Source organism: Sus scrofa, chromosome 18 (genome assembly GCF_000003025.6).
Source record: "Sus scrofa isolate TJ Tabasco breed Duroc chromosome 18, Sscrofa11.1, whole genome shotgun sequence".
Lineage (NCBI taxonomy): Eukaryota > Metazoa > Chordata > Mammalia > Artiodactyla > Suidae > Sus > Sus scrofa.
This window is the reverse complement of record NC_010460.4, coordinates 7,447,889-7,474,299: the sequence shown is the minus strand read 5'-3', so window position 1 is coordinate 7,474,299 and position 26,411 is coordinate 7,447,889. Positions and strand designations below refer to the sequence as shown.

General features: G+C 44.7%; 2 gene segments (V, D, J or C); both read left to right on the top strand.

Moving 5' to 3' along the window:
- Window positions 112–26,411, top strand: part of LOC102167789 — a 42,879-nt gene continuing 16,579 nt past the window's right edge.
- Window positions 15,188–16,841, top strand: LOC110257566. The segment is given in 2 exon segments: window positions 15,188–15,285; window positions 15,561–16,841. Coding segments are annotated over 2 exon segments (423 nt in total).

The window sequence follows — 26,411 nt, the reverse complement described above, 5'->3', positions numbered from 1 at the left end:
GGGAAGGCGAGGAAAACTGCAATGACCACAAGCCACTCCAGCAAGCCTCTAAGGAAAGGGGTGTGGTTTCTTGCTGAAAAGGAGGGCGGAGTAGCTGCAGAAAGATTTCAAGGAAACTTAAGGGCACCAGGGCTGACAGAGCCTGAGTGTCACAGCCATGGGCCCCCCGCTTCTGGGCTGGGTCCTGCTTTGTCTCCTGGGAGCAGGTGAGCCCCAGAACCCATGGGCAAGCCTTGGCTGGAGAATCCAGGTCTTTTGCTCAAAACTTGTCCTAGAGGCTGCAGCACCAGCAGCCTCCTCAGCAATTTCTAGCTCTGTCTCCTTCTCTCACAGGCCCCGTGGAAGCCAACGTGACCCAGAGCCCAAGCCACCGCATTGCGGAGACCAAAAAGACATTGACAATGACTTGTTCTCAGAATATGGACCACGACGCGATGTACTGGTATCGACAAGACCCAGGGCTGGGTCCAAAGCTGATCTACTTTTCAAGGAACGTTGATTTGGTTGAAAAGGGAGATATTCCTGATGGCTACAATGTCTCTCGGAAAGAGAAGCCGAATTTCCCCTTGATCCTGGAGTCGGCCAGCGCCAACCAGACTTCCCTGTACCTCTGCGCCAGCAGTGTATCCACAGTGTGGCACAGCCAGCTGCTCTCTGCACAAAAAGGGCAGCCACAAGAACAAGGAGGCTCAACCCCACCAAGAGGAAAACTTCCCCCACTATGAGCGCCCTCAGAAGACCTTCCTGGACTCCCCCAGCTGTGGGAACTCTGAGCAAGGCAGCTCTGAGATGCGCCAATGTGCCATTCTTGTACTGCGGGTACCAAGGAGCTTTTCCAAGTTCAGGCAGGACAAGCTACCTGGATTAGGGTCTAGACCAAAGATGGTCAATTCCTTTCCTAGAAAAGGCCCTTTAGGGAGTTCCCGCTGTGGCTCAGTGGAAATGAACCCAACTAGTATCCCTGAGGATGCAGGTTGGATCCCTGGACTTTCTCAGTGGGTTAAGAAGCTGGCATTGTAGTGAGCTGCAGTGTGGGTCGCAGATATGGTTCAGATCTGTGTTGCTGGCTGTTGTTGTGCCTGGGAACTTCTATAGGCCCTGGGTGTGGCCCTTAGAAAAAAGAAAAAAAGGCACTTCACACAGGCAGCAATCCTTTTTCCTTACTGACCAGCATTGTTGCCCAAACTGAATATTTAATTTTCAATCCAATGGCTCAACAAATTCCATTCTACGTTCCAGGTCCTATTCCTGGATGTTTCTGAATTGTTCACTAGATCTGATATCTCCCATTCTCTTCCTCTCTGCACATGGTCTGCCACCCACCCAAAAGCTCCAGCTGGGATGTAGGAGGTGTCCTCGGCACCTCTCAGATAGTCTCCTTTCACGGCTAATCCAGCACCATCCCTTGCACTTCTCAGCATTAAATTTCTTGCAAATTTCACTATTTTTTTTTCTTCTGCTTTTAAGGGCCACACCTGCAGCACATGGAGGTTCCCAGACTAGGGGTTGATCTGGAGCTAAAACTGCCGGCCTATGCTACAGCCACAGCAAGATGGGATCTGAGCTGCTTCTGTGACCTCACTGCAGCTCACTGGCAGCGCTGGATCTTTAACCCACCGAGCAAGGCCAGGGATCGAACCTCCACCCTTATGGATACTAATCAGATTCATTTCCTCTGTGCCACAACAGGAACTCCTTATTATTATTATTTTTTTAACTTCACTGATGACACTGGTCCAGAAAAATGTTGTCTCTTACCTGGATTCCTTAACCACCTTCAGATTTGCTATCTGTCCACCCACAATCCACTCCCAAGCTTAAAACCCATCAGTGTCTCATTAACTGAGCTAAAGTCTCAAGTTTATGTTACTTTACAAGGCACTCAGCACCCTTCAGGATGTGGTCTTTGCACCTCTCTTCCAGTTTCATCCAGTTACCTAACTGCTTTCCATTCTATCAGACATGGCCCACCTCCCTCAGGTCCTTTGTTGACTCACTCCTGGGTCCTCACCAACCACCTTTACACTGCCTAGAGCACCCTTCCTCTCCCCCTTACCTGGATTTCTAACAATTTTTCCTCATACCAATTCATAAATCATTTCCATCAGGAAGGTTTCCTTGAATCCCCAACTGGCTTAGTTCCTCTGCTATGGGCTCTTGAGGCAGCCTGCACTTTTGTCCAAAGGGCAATTAACACAGTCTATTTTTTGTTATTAAAATGTGCGTTGAGGGAGTTCCCAAGGCGGTGCAGTGGAAACAAATAGGCTAATATCCATGGGGATGCAGGTTCAATCTCTAGCCTGGCTCAGTGGGCCAGGGATCCAGCGTTGCTGTGAGCTGTGGTGTAGGTGTAGTGGGAAGGGGCCATGCCCTCCCAGATCAAAGGGAAGGAGACCTGCAGCACTGCCAGCATCTGTGCTCACATGCAAATTCTGTAGTGATGAGGCATAGTCTATACCCTTGAGCACAGGCGCATCTATAGTTATCTGCTTAAAATTTATAGCATACCTGACTGGGGGACAAAGAAACTTAGATATAGTGGGAAAACAAGTGGGATACATAAGGCGGTGCCCTGCTGTGTTTGGGGCTCAGCCTCTGGATGCTAATCGGCTGAGCCAGTGCTGGTACAAAAAATGCTGCTTCCTGGGAAAAAGCCTTGGTGTCTTGTTTCTCTGTACCTAAGCCCCGCTGCAGATGAGGCTTGGATCTGGCATTACTGTGGCTGTGGTGTAGGCTGGCAGCTGTAGCTCCAAATGGACCCCTAGCCTGGGAACTTCCATATGCCTTGGGTGCGCCTAAAAAGCACAAAAAAAGAAAAAAATGTTGAAGTTAATGAGAGCGGGGACCATGCCTATACTGGTTACTTTTTTATCTCCGTACATACCAGAGGGACTGAGGAGCTGTGTTCACTGACTAAAGGAATCAGTCTTAGATCATCTTCCCAATACCCCTCCAAATAATCCAGGATCCAAGCCTCCTGCAAAGTCTTCTTCCACACACACTTTGGGGGGATGCCAGGGGTTTTCACATGGGTGTGTAAACAAGATAAATCCTGTACTCTCATAGAGTTTTATTCTTCCTCTACTCTAGCCACTGTTTACTCCATGCTACATGTCACCCTGACAAGGATGTTGCCTCTCTTAGGTACCACAGTACCCATGGAATTTTTTTCTTTTTCTGCGAGGCCCTAAAATACCTGCCAGCCACTGCAATTGCTTCTGCTCTGTATCACTTACCAACTGATGCAATAAGCAGACCCTATTACTGCTCCCAGCTGGGTCCCATCATCGCCCTGGATGTATTTTCCTGCAGAGTGGCACCTTCTAGTGATGAAGGACCAGAGGAAGCATCTTGTTCACCCATTCCCTTTCCCTTCCAGGTGCTGGAAAGGCAAGACTGCAGGTCTGTGTCTTGATCCTCAATGTCTTACTTAGATTTAGCTCAAAGGTTGATTCAATTACATACCTTCCCCACCAACCACTAAGATAGTCATTATAACCTGGGATGAGGCAGCACAGAGAGCCTCATCCAAGACACAAATTCAGGCAAAAAAACCCAGCTGAGCTTAGAATCTGCTCATCTTTCCAAGAAATGTGGCTGTATTTCTGGGTCAGTCTACTCTGCCAGGACCTGATCCCACTCTTATTCCAAGCTCAGCTCTCTCCTGGGAGCATCCCATGCAGTCATACACATGGACTTTTAGGGACCATTCGCTCCTTTTTGGTCCAAGCTGGGTTTTCATTACACCTTTATCATATTCTCAATATAATAGAATTCTAACTAAATCAAAGATGTCAGTGGAGGTGTTAAGACCAAGGACTGTTCCCTGTGAAATAGAGCCTGTGTCCAACAACTTAGTCTTAGTTCCTGGAAGTCATCATGAGTGACCCCCATCCTGGAGGAGCCTCTGAGAAAATGGTGGAGACAGCCCCCTTCATACTTATGTAGAACCCACAAATCTAGTGCCCTCCATCACATCAGGGCCTAGAGTAGAATACCTTCTTTCTCCACTTAGACTTGCCTGAGGCACCGGGTTTCTCTGCCCTTTGTTTTCCAGGACCAAGAGAGCTGTGGTTTTAAACTTTCTTTCTTTTTTTTTTTTTAACTTTTTAATTTTTTTTATTATTCTTCAATGAATTTATCACATCTGTATTTATGTAATGATCATCAAACTCTTTCTTAAAGGAATCCGGTCTCAGTCTTTGTGGAATCTTTTTTTCCCCTTAATGCCTAACTTCCACCTCAGTCTCACACATGCTAAAAAACCCACAAAATTTAGTGATTTTTGGAGTTCGCATTGCGGCTCAGGGGAAACAAATCTGACTAGCATCCATGAGGACGCAGGTTCAATCCCTGGCCTTGCTCCATGTGTTAAGGATCTGGCATTGCTGTGAGCTGTGGTGTAGGTCACAGATGCAGCTTGGATCTGGTGTGGCTGTGGCTGTGGTGTAGACTGGTAGCTGTAGCTCTGATTTGACCCCTAGCCTGAACATCCATACGCCATGGGTGTGGCCCTAAAAAGCAAAAAAAATATTAGCGATTATTTTTCTAGAGTTAAAACATGCTATGATCTGGATCTTTATACCCCCTCCCAAATGTGTGTTGAAATTCCTATAGCAGGTGTGTTGGTATTTAGGAGATGGGGCCTTTGGGAGATGATTAGGTCATGGGGTGGATCCCTCATGAATGGGGTTACTGCCCTTATAAAGGGATCCCACTGATCTCCCTGGCCCCCTCCTCAAAGTGAGATTACAACCTGAAAAACGCCCCTATCAGATAATGTAGTCACTCTGATCTCAGACTTCCAGCCTCCAGAACTGTGAGAAATACATTTCTGTTGTTTATAAGCTACCTGATCTGTAGTATTTTGTTATAGCAGCCAAACAGACTAAGACAGACCACTAGCCACAATTTTCTAAATCTTCATTTTCGGTTCATTTACTGTCAGTGTCCTTGGTAGGCTTCTATTTCTATACTGTTCCATTAAAAATGGTTTTCGTCAGTATTCCCTCCTTTTCCCTCTTCTTATTACTTTATAGACTTGCCTTGAACAACAGCATCTACATTCATCACTTTAATAACAATCTCTCTTCCAATAACTCTCAAATTAAGTAATCTAGCCAGATACCCAATCTGAGCTTCAGTCCAGTTTCCGCAACTTTCTACATGGTAACATCACTTGAAATTTCCATCAGTACTTCAAACTTAACTCATCATATTGTACAAACTTAATCCCCCTGCTAGTCTTCATGAAAGCCAATTCATCCAGTTTTTTTTGTTTGTTTGTTTTTTTCCCCCATTTCTAGGGCCGCTCCAGCGGCATATGGAGGTTCCCAGGCTAGGGGTCTAATTGGAGATGTAGCTGCCGGCTTACACCACAGCCACATCAACTGGGGATCTGAGCTTCATCTGCGACCTACACCACAGTTCACAGCAACCCCAGATCCTTAACCACTGAGTAAGGCCAGGGATTGAACCCACAACCTCATGGTTCCTAGTCAGATTCATTAACCACTGAACCACGACGGGAACTCCTTTTTTATTTTTTATTTATTTATTTTTTGCATCCAGTTTTTCATGTGAGTAACCAAAGAGTTTGGGAGGACAGTCAGGGAGTACCGTTCTGCAGCAATCCTTAAAAACTGGTTCCTGAATATAATTTTGATGTGCTTCATAGTCAAGAAAAAAAGCAAAATGATTAAAAGTAAATATACCCAAATTGCATGCAAAAATTTTAAAAAAGACTATGCATACATAGAATGATACACAGTACATGAACACACATGCACATGCATACACACACACACATATGAAATGTTAGATTCTCCTAGACCATCCGGGAATCCAGGTCTCTCTACCTTCAGGTGAAGAAGCCACAGTTTTCTCCCAGTTCCTTTGGAATTGGCTACATGTTCCCCAAGTGGAAGAAACAGACATGAGCTGTGTCCTTAGAAACATCTGTAGGAAAAAAGTGAAAGGGAATTTATAAAAGATGCAAGTATGAAACAGAAAACATAGTGTAGACCTGGGTTCAGCTGGGTGGACAAAGGCATCTCAGTGTTGACAAATTTAAGGAAGGTAAAGAGAGCACAAGTGTCACACAGCAGGATGGGTGGGCAGAATAATGGTGTGTAAATGAAGAAAGAATTAGCGCTCCCTTCAGGAGCTCAGCTGGTAGAGTGAGGACTGTAAATGAAGAAAGAATTAAAGAGAACAGGGTATGGAATTTATGGTCATTTCCCTGCTACATCATAGTTTTCCACAGCAGGTTGACTTCATCATCCAGAGCTGCAGGGGGTCGGGCAGTCAGTGCAAGGTCAGGGTGAGGGAAACTCTGGCATCCCTCTCGTAAGTAGTATCATCGAAGGTGGAAATCTTTTATTTTATTTTATTTTATTTTATTTTTTGCTTTTTAGGGCTGCACCCCCAGCATATGGAAAGTTCCCAGACTAGGGGTTGAATGGGGGCTACAGCTGCTGACCTGCACCACAGCCACAGCAACACGGGATCCAAGCCACATCTGTGACCTACACCACAGCTCACAGCAATGCCAGATTCTTAACCCACTGAGCAAGGTCAGGGATCAAACCCACATCCTCATTGATACTAGTTGGGTTTTTAACCCACTGAGCCACAATAGGAACTTCTGAAGGTGGAAATCTTTATAACAGGAAAGTCAGTGGAATGAATATAAACTTGCAGATTTGGGTTAACTGGTAAAAGCAATTTTGAGGAGGAGTTCAGGGAAACACTAAGAATGATGAAGCTTCATTCATTCTAAGGATCTAAACTCTGGGAATGATTAGAAAATTCAATCCTCATACATTAATGAAAATTTGTGGTGCTGAAAAATAATGTTGGGTAGAGATGTAAGAAGTTGAAGCAAAAGATCAGGATACACCACTACAGCCTGTGCAAACAGAGGCCACCAGTTACACTGCATTCCGAGTTGACCAGTTGTACATAAAAATCCCTTTCAGGGCTATGGAGAGAAGGAGCATGCCTTCCAGTCTTCAGAAGGGGCTTTTAAGTGCAGGCAACTGGCAGACATACCATCACAGGCTTACCCCCTAGGACCTGGGTCTTATTTCAATAACACCAGATCTAACACAGATACCCCACCATGAACTCACTTGCCATGAGCACTGGGGCTCCTCTGTTGTGTAGCCCTTTGTATCCTTAGAAAAGCAGCACAGGTAGAATGTCCTCGAGCTTGTTTGGCAGACCCCCCACATTCAACTGGTCTCTGGTGGTTGTACGTTGACTCTCTGGAGCTCTCTCTCCAAGTAGCATCCCTCTTTATCTGCTATGTCCATGGACACTGATGCCACTAAAATCCCAGTTTATCAGGTTTCAAGATCAGGAAAGGAGGTGACTCTGATGTGACTGAAATACGTACTATGACCAATATATAATGATCCAAACAAGAGCCAGGAATGGGGCTAAAACTTTAACTCCCTTGGTGCCAAAAGTACCAACAAATCGGAGTCCCTAAGAGACATGGTGTCTTTTAACATAAGGTTGCATGTTTCTCCCAACCTGCAGACATCCAGTCCCTCTTAGACACTTTTGCCAGCAGTTAACACACAACCCTGCACAGCCGCTTCCTCTCTGTCCCGAAAAGCTGTCACAGGGGAGAGGTGACTCTGCCTTCCTGGGCCCTGCCCCCACCAGGGGAAGCTACCACCCACAGAAGCTTTTCTCAGTGCTCCCCGCCCCCCAACACACCTGGGAGACATTTGGAACTCCAGGCACCCAGTCAGCTGGAGTCCAGCCCCAGGTCACATACAGGACAACACCTGTGGATGAGCTGTCACTGTCCTCTTTCCTTTCTTCTCTTCTGCCATTTCCATAGGGCTGATAAAAGGAGTCTTTTATTACCAAAATTGTGTAGAATTTCTGGTGCATGGTGATAATAAAATCAGAACAACTTTTTTTTTTTTTTTTTTTTTGTCTTTTGTCTTTTGTCTTTTGTTGTTGTTGTTGTTGCTATTTCTTGGGCCGCTCCCGCGGCATATGGAGGTTCCCAGGCTAGGGGTTGAATCGGAGCTGTAGCCACCGGCCTTCGCCAGAGCCACAGCAACGCGGGATCCGAGCCACGTCTGCAACCTACACCACAGCTCACGGCAACGCCGGATCGTTAACCCACTGAGCAAGGGCAGGGACCGAACCCGCAACCTCATGGTTCCTAGTCGGATTCGTTAACCACTGCGCCATGACGGGAACTCCCAGAACAACTTTTAATTGGGTTTTATTATTTTTTTACATCAGTGTATATTACTTTATTCATATTTGGCAAGTCCAGATAAGATCCTTTGTAATAAAAAGGGAAAAAAAGATTCTGGACCGTGGTCTAATCCAAAATTACATTTTGCATTTAGTTATTATGTCCCTTTACTCTTTAATCTGGACCATTCTTCAGTCTGTCATTATGTGGCGCAGCTGGAATAAATCTGGCTAGTAACTATGAGGTTGCAGGTTCAATCCCTGGCCTCGCTCAGCGTTGCCATGAGCCATGGTGTTTTGCAACTTTTTATCTCTACATGAATGAGAAGTATTATACCTTTAAAGGTCAAACCTGGGAGGAAGAGCCTTGAGAAACAGCTATTACTTATAAGTCAGGCTATAGGCAACATTCTTTTACAAAGATGCAGAGCCAGCTTGACTAAGCACAGGCAACAGAGCACAAAGGTTAGAGCTAAAGGAATAGATGTAATGTACAGTCAGGTTTGTTCTTGATTGCAATATTCTGCAATACAAAATGTCAATCTCAATACAATGATGTCTGCAGGATTGCTGGGAGCTACTAGAAATCTGATAAAAATCTCATAACTGCTAAAGCCAATCATTTCAAAAGCAGAGGGAAGCACAACAGGAAGACAGAACTTGAACCAAAACACAAAGCCAGACATATTTCTTCTGAGCACATCTGATTAAGAGATTCACCAGGAATCCAAGGCAAAGGAATTGATGGTTAATGTTGGAATTGCACAGGAGTTTTTTGCTTTTCCTTCCCAGCAGATAAGCTGAGCCTGATGTGTTTAGGTGAGGTACCTTTTACAAAAGTATTACAAAGCTTAAGAGAAGAAAACAATAGAGATGATATAGGATGCTCGATAATGAATGAAAGTTTAATATTCATGGTAGTTAAAGAGAGCATTTTAGTTTTGTAGGTTGGAACCCATTGAAAAAGAATTCCTGCAGAAATATTTTGAAAGGCAAATCTAAAAAGACAAAGACTTACATAAGCCTGATAAGTAAAAGAAATCTTATACCTATGAAGAATTTTAACACAGTGCCTGAGACAAAATTAGTCTTTAGTAGGTAATGGTAGTTGTTAAAATAGTCAATGCTTTTAATGGCTACATTTACTGCATGGTTATGACCAGTTTATGTATCCTCTTGTTGCCTTCTTCCATAACCCTGCGAAACTGGTACTTTTAGTCCCATTACACATATAAGGATGCTGAGGCCCAGAATTTGCCCACAGCCACAGCCGATAAGTCAAAGAGCAGATATGAGATCCAACTAGTTGAGCTCCAACGTCTGAACCAATACACTAACTCTAAAAGTTACTGTTATTAAATAATATTGTATAAATAACTATACCTGCTGTGAAGGAAGTATATGTTGAGAGAGAGAAGACAGTAAGTATTCCTAATCAGAGTTGGTCAGGAAAAAACCCCGACTTTGGAGGGTTATTTTCAGAGACTTATGGGAGGACTCATGGGTCTCAGCATGTGGTCGTGCTCACAGCTAAGATTATTACGCAGACTTCATGAGGATTCACAACTAGATCATAAGGGGAAGAAGACCCAGGTGGAGTTTGGAAGAATCCTTGTGAAATGTCCTTATGCTCTTATGCCATCCTAGCAACATGCACACTTTCACCCCAGCAATGACAATGCAGCAAACTGTGTGTATTGTTTCTGCCCAGAGAAGTCCATTAGAGACTCAGCATCCCAATATTTTGGGTGGCTGATACTAGGGGCTGAATCATGTCCCCTTAAAATTCATGTGATGAAGTTCCTAGCCCCAGGATCTCAGACTGTGGTTATATCTGTAGATCAAGTTGTTAAAGCAAAAATTAATATCAAGTGGAGTCATTGGGATGGTCCTTTTTCAATATGACTTGTGTCCTTATAAGAAAAGGAAATTAGGTCACAGACACACTCATACAGAAGAAAGACAATATGAGGACAAGAAGAGAAGACGGCCACCTACCATCCAAGGAGAAAGGCCTCAGAAGAAACCAGCCCTGCCAACACCTTGATCTTGAAATTCTAGCTTCCTCAACAGTGAGAAAATAAATTTCTGTGGAGTGGCCCAGTCTACAATGCTTTAGGATGGCAGCCCTATCAGATGAATCCAGCTCAGCACATAGGCACCACCTGCCTAGCACATACTGAATTCCAGACTCAAAGAAACAAAGCAGGATTCGGCATAAACTGTTTTGCCTGTGCAAGCAGTCTAGGCAGAATGAACCACACTCGCCTGTTAAGAAATGGTGAGCAAACTCTCAAAATCTAAGTTCCCAGATCAAGTCAAAGACTTATCTTGTAAACAAGTCCTTCTACAGATCACCGCTAGAGACAGAGTATGGTAACTTTTTTCTACACACACACACACACACACACACGCTCCCAAGAAGAAAGGGGCTGGGTCTCACTTTAGCACCTCCGCACTCTCTAGAATCTAGAGGGTAGTTGAGGGATAGTGACAGTGGGCAGGACAATGACTTCATAGCCAGTCTGTCTATAGCCTGGACCTGGGAGAAGACTCATTCAGGCCTTGAACCTGCCATGGGAACCAGGCTCCTCTGTGACTTTTGTTTACTGGGAGTCGGTGAGTCTGGAGAGTTGGTGACAAAGCCCTGTCCTATTAGTTCTAGAGCCTGGATATAAGATTTTTCCCTTATCAGGCTTCTTGGTAGCCTCCTTTTTTTTTTTTTTTTTTTTTTTTAAACTCCTTCATCCCTCTTTCACAGGCCTCATGGATGCAAAAGTAACTCAAACTCCAGGATATCTGGTCAAAAGAATGGGAGAGAAAGTTTTGATAGAATGTGTACCAGACATGAACCACGAGAGAATGTTCTGGTATCTACAAGACCCGGCTCTGGGGCTGCAGTTGCTCCATTTGTCATATGATGCTAACCTTGTTGAGAAAGGAGATGCTTCCTATGGTTACAGTGTCTCTAGGAAGAAGAGGGAGGGTTTCCTCCTGACCCTGGAGTCTGCCAGCACCAACCAGACATCTGTGTACCTCTGCACCAGCAGTGAATCCATAGCACTGCACCACCACATCCTTTCTGTACAAAAAGGCAGGTGCAGGAGGGGAATGATTCAGGGCTGAGTCTTGCTGCTCCTATAGCAGGTGTGTGCCTATGAAAAGGCAGGTAGACCATAAGGAGAAACCCACGAGCCCTCATCTTGACCAGGACAGCAGGAGCTATACCTCAGGCTCCACTCACCGTGCTTTCCAAATTCCAAGTTGGGGGCCATTCAGCGTTAACCTGCCCAACCAATGTGTTGTCCTCAACATAAATTCTTTTTTTTTTTTTTTTTTTTGCCTTTTCTAGGGCCGCTTCTGCGGCATATGGAGGTTCCCAGGCTAGGGGTTGAATTAGAGCCGTAGCTACCGGCCTATGCCAGAGCCACAGCAATGCAGGATCCGAGCCGTGTCTGCAACCTTCACCACAGCTCAGGGCAATGCCTGGTCCTTAACCCACTGAGCAAGGCCAGGGATTGAACCCGCAACCTCATTGTTCCTAGTCGGATTCGTTAACCACTGCACCACAATGGGAACTCCCCCAACCTAAATTCTTAAGACTCTACGGTGGGCCAGGAGGGGGAGGCCTCTCTCAGATTCACACTGAGGAGCCCCCGCCATGCCAGTGGTTTCCTTTCCTTCCTTTTTCTTTCCTTTCCTTGTCCCTCTGACTTCACATTTGCTACTGGGCTCTGTACTTCTGCTCTTGAGGAAGGCACTCACCAGATGGCAGCCACACATTTCTAAACCCTTTCTTTATTTTTATTTTTATTTATTTTTTGATTTTTGTTTTGTTTTGTTTTTGCTTTTTAGGGCCACACCCACGGCATATGGAGGTTCCCAGGCTAGGGATCCAATCAGAGCTGCAGCTGCCGGCCTACACCACAGCTCACGCAATGCCAGATCCTTTACCTACTGAGCGAGGCCAGGGATCGAACACTCAACCTCATGGCATCTAGTCGGAGTCAGTTCCACTGCACCATGACGGGAACTCCTCTAAACCCTTTCTTTAGATGAACTTGAGTGTCCATGTGCTGACTCCAGAGAGAGTTTGTGGAATTTGAATTCTAGTCTTTCAATCAAAAAGCGAGAAACAGTTCCCATCGTGGCTAAGTGGAAACGAATCTGACTAGCACCCATGAGGATGCCAGTTCAATCTCTGGCCTTGCCCAGTGGGTTAAGGATCTGGCATTGCCGTGAGCTGTGGCGTAGGTTGCAGATGTGGCTCAGATCCTGTGTTGCTGTGGCCTTGGTGTAGACTGGCTGCTATGGCTCTGATTTGACCCCTAAGCTCTGATTTGACCCCTAATCTGGGAACCTCCATATGCTGTGGGTGTGGCCCAAAAAAGACAAAAGACCAAAAAATAAAATAAAATAGTAAAATAAAAGAGGGAAACTGATAAAAACAAATCTTTCTTGAGGTTCTCTGAGTGGTCAGTAATGTTTCATTGGAAAATTCTGATCAGGGAAGGAATAAACTATATGATGCAGGAGGTGGTCAGAATCAGGCTGTACCTGTACTCACAACCATCTGGAAAACATCTGTATTTTTTTTCTTTTTTCTTTTTTTTTTAAGAGGAAGCATCCTCTTAGTAAATATTAAGTGACCCTGTTCTGTTTGAGAGACCAAAGGAAATGTAAAGGGATTAGAAATTCTAAACCGCAGGGAATTTGCAGGACCATTAATGAGACAAAACAGGCATATGAAAATGTATTTTGATGCAGTGCTAAATTGTTATGCAAAGATACTACTTAGTAGGGTTTATTTTGCACCACTGCCTGTAGCATTTCCCACAGAGGTAGAGCAGCGTGCACGTGCACACACACACACACACACACCCCCCCCATAGAAAGGGGTTGCTGAAATACTCCTATCCCCAGCATACCGCATTTCCTCTATTATAAGGTAAATTGTTTTTCACAATTTAATTTTTCTAAAATACTGGCAAATCCTATAATAAACATTCATTTCCATTGCCCCAAAATAAAAAGTATGTTTTTAACAATACATCTTAGATGGAATCTCAGAATCTAAGAAATAAGGAAAGTTAGTCTTGCAAGAATTACTTTCTAGAGGTCCCTCTAGAAAGACCTCTAGAGTGTATTTCCTTTGGGGTATTAGGCTTATATTCCTCGGCTATCCACCTGCTTTTAGTCTACTAAGGCATAAGAAATTGCAAAAGCAAGGCAATCCTTAATGGTCCTGGTATTAGCTTTTGAGCTTTGGGGTCACATGGCCATGGACTTGAGTCCTGGCTCTGTCGCTTACTCTCAGATCATATGAACTGGCCTAGGTTATATAAGATATTTGTGTCTGTTCCATACAATTTCTTTCCTTCTTTCCTTCCTTCCTTCCTTCCTTCCTTCCTTCTTTCTTCCTTTCTTTCTTTCTTTTCTTTCTTTCTTTCTTTCTTTCTTTCTTTCCTTGCTTCCTTCCTTCCTTCCTTTCTTCCTTCCTTCCTTCCTTCCTTTCTTCCTTCTTTCTTTTCTTTTCTTTTTTTTCCTTTCTTTCTTTGCTTTTTAGGGCTGCACTGGGGGCATATGGAAATTCCCAGGCTAGGGGTTGAATCAGAGCTACTACTTCCAGCCTATGCCACAGCCACAGCAACTCAGGATCCAAGCCTCATCTTCGACCCACACCACAGCTCATGGTAATGCCAATCCCCAATCCACTGAGCAAGGCCGGGGATCAAACCTGCACCCTCCTGGATACTAGTCAGATTCCTTTCTGCTACACCACAATGGGAACTCTTGTAAAATCTCTTTATCTGTAAAAGTGGAATAATAGTTGCATAAGTAGCCTGATTCATAGATAGACTGAAATAATATGCATAAAGTACAGAGTAAGTGCTCAAAAATTATCTCAGCTTTTATGCATGTATAAGCTGTTTCAGGAAGCTACCTGAGAGAGGAAGTCAACTCGAAGATGAAAAAGGACCAGAGGGATGATCTGTCCCACAGTCCATGTTGAGCAATTGCATTAGAATAGAAGAAACCAGAGTTCTGTTGTGGCGCAGCAGAAACAAATCCGACTAGGAACTATGAGGTTTCCGGTTCGATCCCTGGCCTCACTCAGTGGGTTAAGGATCTGGTGTTACCATGAACTGTGGTGTAGGTTGCAGACGCGGCTTGGATCTGGCGTTGCTGTGGCTCTGGTGTAGACTGGCAGGAACAGCCTGGGAACCTCCATATGCCACAGGTGTGGCCCTAAAAGGACAAAAGACAAAAAAAAAAAAAAAAGAAAAAAAAAGAATAGAAGAAACCTTATTACAAATATCAAGGGGTCAAGTAAAGAGGAACCAAACAGTGATGACTGTGGAGACCAAAATGAAGGAGGAGATATGAGAAATAATGGAGATAAAATGCATGTAAATTGTGAACTGATAAATGAAGCAGGTGAGAAGAAAAGAGGCAATAAAGAGGAATCTCTGAGCCTAGACAACGAGAAGGGTGAGGATACCACTTATTGGAGGAATGAATTCAGGAGCAGGACTGGTTTATTGGAGTACACGTTGGGGAAGAATTATGAGTTCAGTCTGGGACCAGTTCAGACTGAATTATGAGTTCAGTCTTCAGTGAAGACTCGGCAGATGGTTGAAATTCTGAGTTATAAATTTCCCTTATAATCTAAAATTTACCTTTAGTTACCTGAGATCAATACTGCATCCCATTCTTGCTTTATACCCAGAGAGTGGCACTCCTATGGCGCTTGCTAACGATGGATGAGGAGGTGGCTGGTATGGACAGATGGCAGTTGCCCACTGGGAGTCTCCTGAATGAAGATGGAGCCTAAGTGAAGGACCACCCATCTCCACCAGGGGGCAGACAAAGTTTCCTCACTTTCCACAGAAACTCAACTTCCTCTAACAGGAGGGGAGCCCAGAGCCAGCAGGGATGAACTACACCGCCTGTGAGAATACAGGAACTTGAATTTGGCTTCTTGGTGTCTTTTCTCAGGGAAGAGGGGAGGCTGTCACCTGAAGATGTTGACTCTCCTGCTACTTCTCCTGGGACTAGGTATGGCCTTCTCTGGAGGGAAAGTCTGGGGTCAATGCTGATGCTGTGGAGAGGAGTAGAGAGTCTGAGGCCATCAGTCAGAGGATGGGGGAATTGCTGAATTAAAGGATGCTGACACAGGAACAGCTGGAAAAATAGAGGAAAAAAAAAAAAAGGAGGCAGTGCTGTAGGGTTCTTTGGGAGCCAAGGAAATATTGGAGCGAATAGTAAAAGACTTTCCTGCCTGGGGACAAACTTGTCTGCCCTCATGGGTGTCTCTGTCTCTCTGAAACTAGGCTCTGGATTCGGTGTTCTCCTCTCTCAAAAGCCAAGCAGAGACATCTGCCAACGCGGGACCTCTGTGATGATCCAGTGCCAGGTCGATAGCGAGTTCACCTACATGTACTGGTACCGTCAGCTTCTAGGACAAAGCTTGACACTGATGGCAGCTGTGGGTCGGGACTTCGAGGCCACTTATGAGAGTGGATTTACCAAGGAAAAGTTTCCCATTAGCCGCCCAAACCTGATGTTCTCAATTCTGACCGTGAGCAACGTGAGCTCTGAAGACAGCAGCTCCTACTTCTGCAGCGCTGGAGACACAGTGCTGTGCACAGATCAAAGGTCTCAACAAGAACGCCAGCTCCCTGCTACATGCCTCCCCTCTAGGTGGGCCCAAGAAGCCTGAGAGGCAGGCTGGAGGGAGGAAACCACAGCTCTCGGGCAGATGCAGCTGCTTGTGTGCAGGTGGAGAGGAATGGGTGTGAGAAGTAAGCTGGGGATGGGGAGAAATTCTGTAGGACCAGCTGCAGGGCCGTATCCACAGATAGGAAGGGTGGCTACTGGAAGCTGAGGACAAAACTCCTTCCAGAGGAGTGTTTAGAAATAGCAACAACCAGATACAGTTTGTCTCCAGGTGACAGCAATACTCTTTGAGTATTTTATCTCAAGCTATCTTTAGCCTGATCTCCATCAGTATAATTCAGAAAGCCTTAGTTATCTTGTTATCATATGGGTCCATGACGCTGATGGCATTATGCTGATTGTTCTTGCTGAGTAGAAATTCAGAAGCCCTCTAGACGCCTCAGTATGACACACACATACCAATCCAATGAAAAATCTGCAACCAGAAACTAACGCAGTATTGTAAATCGGCTCTCCTTCAATTAAAAAAACAAAAACAAAACAGCCCTACCAAAATTCCAAGATCAGCCACCTTGATGAGCTTCTCAGCAGTCCAGAGGTATGGAACATGTTAGAATCGCCTCTCCAAAGGGCGAGACATGCTGCTGCATCTTAAGTCATCCACCATGAAGAAAGAGGGATGATGCTTTATGGAACTCTGGATTCTGGAATTAACACACACTACCGCTCTTCGGGTCCAGTTTTGTCACAGAACAAGGCTCTCATGAAAGCTGCTCAGCTGCCTGGGCCATGGACCAAGCAGGCTCAGTTGCTCTTGAAGAGGCCATTGCTAATAGGGACATCCTGTGGAGTCCATGGCAGTCCCCAGTAAGAGATTCACAAGGCAGATGCAAAGAGTTTTGGTGTAATGCCATACTCTCTGCTACCTGCCAATGACTGTTCTTAGTTTGAAAAGCCCCTTTTGGGAATTCCTATTGTGGCGCAGCGGAAATGAATCTGACTAGTATCCATGAGGATGAGGGTTCGATCCCTGGCCTCACTCAGTGGGTTAAACAAATGGGCGTTGCCGTGAGCTGTGGAATAGGTCACAACATGGCTCAGATCCCGCATTGCTGAGGCTGTGGCATAGGCCAGCAGCTGTAGCTCCGATTTGACCCCTAGCCTGGGAACTTACATATGCCGCAGGTGCAGCCCAAAAAGGCAACCAGAAAAGAAAAAAGAAAAAGACAAGTCCCCTTTTACGAAATGCCTTATCACGGCATTCGGAACTGGATGCTCTCTGATCTGCAAAACTGTCAAGTTGGACTCAGCCAGAGTATTCTGTTATCAAGAGGAAAATGTGTGATTTAGTCCAGATTCAAGCACAGCAGGAAGAAGGTACAATTTGATTTCAAGAGTAAGACCCAGTTTCACGGCACACACTCCTATTCCACTTCCACTTCCACCTTATCCTCAATCCACACTCAAGATTTCATGAATTCCCTACTTTCAGGTGAAAAAATCATGGGCGTGTTTTCTGGTAGGGTTGCACTTTATTCCGGAATGATCATCATAGTTTAACACAAATGTGCTGCTTCTTTTTTATACACACACACACACATATATATATAATGATTTTTATTTTTTCCATTATAGCTGGTTTACAGTGTTCTGTCAATTTTCCACTATACAGCAGGTGACCCAGTTACACATACATGTATACATTCTTTTTTCTCACCTTATCATGCTCCATCATCAGGGACCAAACATAGTTCCCAGTGCTATACAGCAGGATCTCATTGTTAATCCATCCCAAAGGAAATAGTTTGCATCTATTAACCCCAAGATCCTCAACCACCCCATCCCTCCCCCTTCCCCTTGGCAACCAAAAGTCTATTCTCCAAGTCCATGATTTTCTCCTCTGTGGAAAGGTTCATTTGTGCTGTGTATTAGATTCCAGTCATAAGTGATATCATATAGTATTTGTCTTTCTCTTTCTGACTTACTTCTCTCTGTATGAGAGTTCCATCCATGTTGCTGCAAATGGCATTATGTCATTCTTTTTTATGGCTGAGTAGTATTCCATTGTGTATATATACCACATCTTCCGAATCCAATCATCTGTCGATGGACATTTGGGTTGTTCCCATGTCTTGGCTATTGTGAATAGTGCTGCAATGAACATGCGGGTACAGATGTCTTTTTTAAGGATAGTTTTGTCCAGATATATGCCTAAGAGTTGGATTGCTGAGACACATGGTAGTTCTATGTATAGATTTCTAAGGTATCTCCAAACTGTTCTTCATAGTGGCTGTACTAGCTTACATTCCCACCAACAGTGCAGGAGGGTTCCCTTTTCTCCACAACCCCTCCAGCATTTATTTGTGGACTTGATGGTGGCCATTCTGACTGGTGTGAGCTGGTACCTCATAGTAGTTTTTATTTGCGTGTCTCTAATAATAAGCGATGTTGAGCATTTTTTCATGTGCTTGTTGGCCAAGTGTACTTCTGAAAGGCAGTGGTGAAGGAACATCCTCCCCTGGGCCAGAACTTCAGTCTGTAAATCTAGAGGCCTATGTTTTATAGGTAAAATGGCCTGAAGTATAGATCAAGCTTGTGTTCAACTTCCTTTCCCAGTTTCATCTAGACTCTAGCTATTCATTCATATTTTCCCTCTTCTTTGCCTCTCTGTGCTGTGTTAGGGGTAATTCCTTTATACACTCTGTCCTGCTTGCTAATTCACACCTCAGCTCCAATAAGCCGTATCACCTTTCAACTGACTTTTTGGGTTTTTTTGGGGGGGGCCACTCCGGCGACATATGGAAGTTCCCAGGCTAGGGGTCAAATCAGAGCTACAGGTGCCAGCCTATACAGCATCCACAGCAATGCAGGATGCGGGCCGCATCTGCAACATGCACCACAGGTCACTGCAACGCTGGATCCTTAACCCGCTGAGCGAGGCCAAGGATCAAACTTGCATCCTCATGGATACTAGTTGGATTGTTTCCACTGTGCCACAACAAGAACTCCTCAATTGACTTTATTTCTTTTTTTGTCTTTTTTGTCCTTTTAGGGCCACACCAAGGCATATGGAGGTCCAAAGCCTAGGGGTCTAATTGGAGCTAAAGCTGCCAGCCCATGCTGGAGTCACAGCAACGCCAGATCTGAGCCGTGTTCTGCGACCTACACCACAGCTCATGGCAATGCCAGATCCCACTGAGTGAGGTTGAGTATAGTTGACTTGTAACGTTGTATTAGTTTCAAGTAAACAGCAAAATAATTCAGATGTATATAATCAGATATATGTATATGAGTATATATGAATCATATATATGTGAATAGATATATGAATACACACACACACACACACACACACACACACACACACACACACTTCCCCATTCTCTTTTTCCATGTAGATTATTACAGAATATCAGGTAGATTTCCCTGTGCTATACAGTAGGGCCTTGTTAGTCATCTATTTTATTTTATTTATTTATTTATTTTTGTCTTTTGTCTTTTTTAGGGCCACACCTGTGGCATATGGAGGTTCCCAGGCTACGGGTCTAATCGGAGCTGTTGCTGCCGGCCTACACCACAGCCACAGCAATGCCAGATCCTTAACCCAAGGAGGGAGTTCAGGGATCGAACCTACAACCTCATGGTTCCTAGTCGGATTCGTTTCTGCTGCGCCACGACAGGAACTCCGGTCATCTGTTTTATATACCATCATGTGTGTATATTATTCCCATCCTCCCAATTTTATCCCTTCCACCATGGTTTCCCCTACAGTAACCAAAAATTTTATTTTATTTTTTTGTTGTTGTATTTTTAGGGCTGCGCCCATGGCATATAGAGGTTCACAGGCTTAGGGTTGAATCAGAGCTGTAGCCACTGGCCTACACCACAGCCACAGTAACGCCAGATTCCAGCCATGTCTGTGATCTACACCACAGCTCATGGCAATGCCGGATCCTCAACCCACTGAGCGAGGGCCAGGGATCAAACCCGTGTCCTCATGGATCCTACTCAGATTCATTTCTGCTGAGCCATGATGGGAACTCCCAAAGGTTTGATTTTGAAATCTGTGTGTGTTTCTGTTTTATAAATAAGTTCTTTTGTATTATTTTTTATTAGATTCCACATATAAGTGATATCATCTGATATTTGTATACCTTACTCCCTTGACCCAATAGTATTTCACAAATATTATTTCGTGTCAAAAATTATACTTTGCATCAACTTATGAGACTACTTCAATGTATTGATGGCCATCCTTTAAAGATCAGTTTATGCAATAAAAATTGATAGCAAGGTAAATATTCACATGCTAGGCAACAGGGTAATTTCATTTAAAAATCAGTGGTTGTATGTGTCAATTTATTTCCATTAGAGATTCAGCAAGGAATGATGAATGCCCTCTGTAGCCCCTTCAGAGGGCTGGCATCTTCTTTATTCAGGTCTCAACTCAAATACCATCTCCCCAGTGACAGCTTTCCTGACCTTCTTACCTAACATGGCACTTGTGGACGCAGCCACTAGTCACTCACATCTATTATCACTTTATCCTATTTTAATAACACCTAATCACCATAGTCTGATATGAACGATTTATTCTTAACAATATGGGGATTGGGGCATTAACCCTCTGCACAGTCAAAAATCCATGTGTAAATTTATCCGTGGCCCTCTGTATCCATCTATGCATGCAACCAACCCCAGATAGTGGATATTTATTGAAAAAAAATGTGTATAAATAGACTGGTTCAGTTCAAACTCCCTGTTGTTCAAGGGTCAACTTATATACTGTATACACTCTCTCTATGTGTGTGTGTATATATATATATATATATATATGTTATTTTTTCCACTACATTTATTAAACTTATAGATTAAATTTACTGTCTGACTCTCACAGATATACCTCCTTACAAGTGTGTGGACACCCACACAAATATACATAAACGCCATGAAATCCAAGACCTTTGGATCCTCTTCATTGCTCTCTCCATGCAGCTTAGAAAAACTGCAGGAACAGGAGTTCCCTTCGTGGCTCGGTGGTTAATGAACCTGACTGGTATCCATGAGGATTCGGGTTCCATCCATGGCCTGGCTCAGTGGGTTAAGGATCTGGTGTTGCCGTGAACTGCGGTGTAGGTTGCAGATGTGGCTCGGATCTGGTGTTGCTGTGGCTGTGGCATAGGCCAGCGGCTGCAGCTCTGATTTGCCCCCTAGCCTGGGAACCTCCATATGCAGCACATGTGGCAAAGAAAGAAAGAAAAGAAAGAAAGAAAGAAAGGAAAAAAGAAAGAAAGAAAGGAAAAAAGAAAGAAAGAAAAGAAAAAAGAAAGAAAGAAAGAAAAAAGAAAAGAAAGAAAGAAAGAAAAGGAGGAAACGAGATCATGACAATGAGGCCGTTAGGGCGGGCTTCAGTCCAAACTGTCTGTGCCCTTGTTGAAGGGATTGGGACACACAAGGAGAGACACCAGGGTTGTGCCCATGAGGAAAAGCCACATGAAGATACAGTGAGAAGAAAGCCATCTGCTAGCCAAGGAGAGAGGCCTCAGGAGAAAGCAAGCCTGTTGACACTGTTGACAAGAACAATCAATACACAATCTGCAACAGGAATAAAAACAAGTTTTACCTGAGCCAAACTGAGGACTATAACCTGTATCTTGTCTGAACAAAGAACACGACACAAGTGAGGGGTACATTCCTTCAAAGTTTAAAAAAAAAAACAAACCCAAAACAGATGAGCACGTACACAGAGAGTCAGGATGGCTTTGGCACCTGGGAAGGGAGTCTTCATCGAAGGAGTCCAAGTTTACGTCCCAGGAAGGGAGGTATTTAATCTTTATTTTTAACATGGACATTCTTTACTACTGGTTGATGAGCCCTTTTCTTTAATAAGTAGAGCAGATGTCCAATGTATGTTAGGCCACAAATGGGCTGTTTAAGTTAGCACAAAATTCAAGTTAACTCATGTATAAGCCGGAATGACTTCCCTATACCTTAATATGTGAAAATTTCTTTTATCATCATGTTCGTGGACTTCTACCTCCCAGAATGGTGAGAAACATCGTGGACTTCTACCTTCCAGAATGGTGAGAAAATAGATTTCTGTTATTTTTAAATTTTTTTATTTTTTGGTCTTTTTAGGGCCACACATGCTGCATATGGAGGTTCCCAGGCTAGGGGTCCAATCGGAGCTGTAGCTGCTGGCCTACAGCACAGCCACAGCAACACAGGATCCGAGCCTCGTCTGCGACCTACACCACAGCTCATGGCAATGCCAGATCCTTAACCCATTAGGGGTGGCCAGGGATCGAACCCGCAACCTCATGGTTACTAGTCTGGTTTGTTAATCTCTGAGCCACAACGGGAACTCTGATTTCTGTTGTTTAAGACACCTGGACTGCAGTATTTTGTTATGGCAGCCCTAGTAAACTAATACATTAAGTACATAAATATGATGCAAAAGAATATTTAGAAACATTTGCCAAAGCAATTCAGACTTCTCTGGAGGAAAACTCTACAAAAGCCTTTGAATTTACATGTTGGAAGCCTATTAAAATATGAACCAGGAGTTTCCTGGTGGCCTAACAGGTAAGGATTTGGGGATTCTGCATTTTCACATGGTGGCTCATGTTCGATTCCTAGCTCCGGAACTTTTGCTGGCCACGGGCGAGGCCAAAAGAATAAAAGAAATGAACTATGGAGTTCCCACTGTGGTGCAGTGGGTTAAGGATCCAGCATTGCTGCAGATGTGGAATAGGTCACAGGTCTGGCTCAGATTGGATCCCTGGTCTGGGACCTTCCATATACCGTGGGTGTGGCTGAAAAAGATTAAAAGAAGAAGAAGAAGAAAGAAATGAACTAGATTGTTCTAACGGGGAAGGGAACTAAGGCTTTCACCTTTCTGTTTAAGTAGAATGGCGGCCCCAAAACATGTGCCTGTCCCCTCTACTTCCCCTACCCCAGGCCAGGAAAGGGCATAGATATGATGGGTTCTAGAGAGGCAAGCTCAGAACCTGCTCAAACAAAGCGGCCCTGAACTTGGATGGTCCTCAGATTGGAGCTGCATTGGTGCCTGTGTGGACTGAACACTCAATTCTGAGCCTTGGGAGCCTTTGAAGATCCTCTTGGACAGGTCAGCCCACAGGATTGACCAGGTGGCTGCCTTCCAAATGGAGAACTCAGTCTAGAGTTTTGAAAGCCAAATAAAGTGGAGGAAGCTCCGTTGACCCGGCTTATCGCTGAACTTGGCTTGTAGGGCTCAATCTGGATCTAATGTGATTTAGAAAAATAATTACACATGCTGTTTATAGAACTCTAAGTATCATGGAGCAAGTCATGGCTGCTCCAGTAAGAAGAGCCCACATGGGTATTCCTCCTGCACTCTTTACTGGCTTTCTTCTGCTTATTCTTCAGTAGAATCTGGAGTTACTTAATAAGCCCAGGGACAAGACAAGGAGTGGCAAAAATGTGAGCGGAGAGATCATTATGTTATAGCAACCAATCTTTTTTTTTTTTTTGGTCTTTTTAGGGCTGCATCCTCGGCATATGGGTTGAATTGGAGCTGCAGCTGCCAGCCTACATCACAGCCACAGTAACACAGGATCCTAGCTGGGTTTGCAACCTACGCCACAGGTCACAGCAACGCTGGATCCTTAACCCACTGAGCAAAGCCAGGGATCAAACCCATGTCCTCTTGGATACTAGTTGTGTTTGTTAACACTGAGACATGATGGGAACTTCTACATTATTTTTTTTTTAATTTTTAATTTTTGGGGGACCATTTTATCTTTAGATAAAAAGTTTTATCTAGTTCTAGAAGTTTCCCCATTTACACCTCTATATCAGCCTGAAGAACAGATAAAATATGCAAATGGACTCCCCCCTGACCACCCGCCGGGCATAAAATTGTGTGTCTTCCTTGCTTCAAGGTGGGGCACATGACGGGGGTGGTAGGAGGTGGGGGGAGCTACTCTGTGTAGCCAACCAGCCAATGACCAGTCTGTGCCTCTAGCCTCTGTCTCACCCTTCAGTTTTTCTAGATTACACAGATCACTCCTTCACTATTCAGATTCAGTGATTTCCAGGCTGAGATAGTCAAGAAAATAGTTCTTATTGGATAAAGAGAAATTGAGCATTGGGAAAATATGTAGTATAGAAAAAACATAGTGGAGGAGGAAAGGAACTGAGAGTTTGGAGGAAAGACAGCCGAGAACTTGACAATCTAGGTTAAGAATCAGGGGCGGGGCTTAAGGGGGAAGTGAGGAAGAGCTGAGGAGAAACACCTGAGCTGAAGCAGGGGGACCTGGGACTCAATAAGAAGCTATTGATTTGGAATTTGGCACAACTCTGCCTTCCAGACCAATGGGAGGTCAGAAAGACTCCACTATGTAGCAACCTGGTGGGAAATGAACTTATCGTTCATAGGAAAAAGTTCTGGCATCACTTATGGATTCCTTAACCAGGTGATCCTGGAACATGCACATAATGTCTTAGCCTTAGATTTTTCTTCAGTAAAAAGGAAAAAAATGGTATCTGCTGCCCACCTCATGAGGCTGTGTGAGCATCAAAGAGGAGGAAGGGAAGCCAAACGTTCTTCGGTAGAGAAGTCAGGCTGCCACGCTTAAATCCTCTCCCTACAACTCGTAGGCTGTATGACCGTGATAAAGTTACTTCACCTCTCTAAAGCTCATCTTGTCACTTCTGAAATGGCCAATGTCCTGGGCAGCTGGGATAATAAAGAGAAAAAAAGGTCCATGCAATATTTGGTAGAGTAAGCTCACAGAAACTCTTCACTATTATCATAATTAAAAGGCAGTGGCTTCGGATGCTTAAGTGCTACATGTGAACCAGGAGAATGTCTTAGAGAAATAGACAAAGAAATCCAAAGTTCAGAGTGAAGAGTGCCAAGCACTGCATAGACTTATTCAAGTTGAATTTGGGCAAAGGTGGATCTGAATCCACCTTCCACATCTGAGCCTAGAGGATGAGCCAAGAGTTTCTACCCATCTCTCTCTGCCTGCTAAGGTGATTCCTACTCCTTTGATGAAACCTCTCATACTGTGCTGGGGTGTGATAGTTTATTCTAAGGAGGTGTGGAAAGCCTCAGGAGAAGGCTAGTCTTAAGGATTTAGACACTGAAAGCCTGAGAACAGGGGGGTTCCCTTTTAGACAGGGTCAGAGCCACAAACACCAATTCAAACATTCTCTCCCTTTTCCTAAGATAATTTCCTACCTTCTACCAAGGCTCACCTCCCCATACCTGCCCAGGGCATGCTGGTATCTACAAGAAGTTTCCTTCTAATCCTCTAGGGCAGGACTTCCTATGAGGACCCCACAATAAGAGGACAAAATAAAATAGCGTATTTGGTGATATTTCAGAAAAAGACCCTATTATGGAGGCTACACAACCTGGCTTAGCTCCCCGTGGCCACAGAGAGGTACGTCACCCGTACCTTCGATCTGACCTTAGACGGGCCCAAGGCCATGGCAAGTTAGGGCTGGTGAGGCCAGGTGCCAGGTGGAAGATTAATTCAATCCTCTATTTCTGCCAGAAAGACAAGCATCCAGAAGGGTCAGGATGTAGTTTGTCCCCTGGCTTGATCCTTCAGCTGCCATCTGCAGCGATTCCCACACTTTTCACCAACTTGCCCGGTCTTCCTGTACCCTTGATGCCATTTATACATCTGTATTCTTGGGCAAGTCCGAACCTTTCCATAATCCTCAGTCTCATTTTTAAATGGAAATCATGGCATTCTGCCCCCCACACGATGAAAATATGTACGAAAAGTTAAACTTGAAACTCAACATAAATGAAAACCAGCAGACTGCTGCAGTTTTGTGTGGGAAAACTCTTTACGAGCTGTCAGGCACTGGAAGAATATAGCAGTGTTTCCACCTAGATATGAGCCCCTCGGGAATTAGAGGGTGTACAGTGGGGAAAGGGGGGAGCTCTGAACAGCGGGTGTTCTGTTGTGGAGAAACTGGCTTCCAGCTGGGCAGTGGCTTCCAGCTGGGCAGACACTGGCCCGGAAGACACCCCATGGGTCCCCCTCCACCCACAGGCCCCACCCTGCCTTTCCCCCAGTTCACTCTATTTCCACTTACTCCATCCCTCCAACCTACTTCCGCTCTTACCACTAGACTTCTGAATTTTCTCACTTTGTTCATCTCCAGTATATCCACTCATTTTTACCTTTCTGAGAATTCACATTCCAAGTCTGCTTGTCATGGACCCTGAGCTCCGAGGAGCTGGGATGAAGTCTCTTCATAAGAAACCTCCTCCAGGGAGTTCCCGTCGTGGCGCAGTGGTTAACGAATCCGACTAGGAACCACGAGGTTGCGGGTTCGGTCCCTGCCCTTGCTCAGTGGGTTAACGATCCAGCGTTGCCGTGAGCTGTGGTGTAGGTTGCAGACGCGGCTCGGATCCCGCGTTGCTGTGGCTCTGGCGTAGGCCGGCAGCTACAGCTCCGATTAGACCCCTAGCCTGGGAACCTCCATATGCCGCAGGA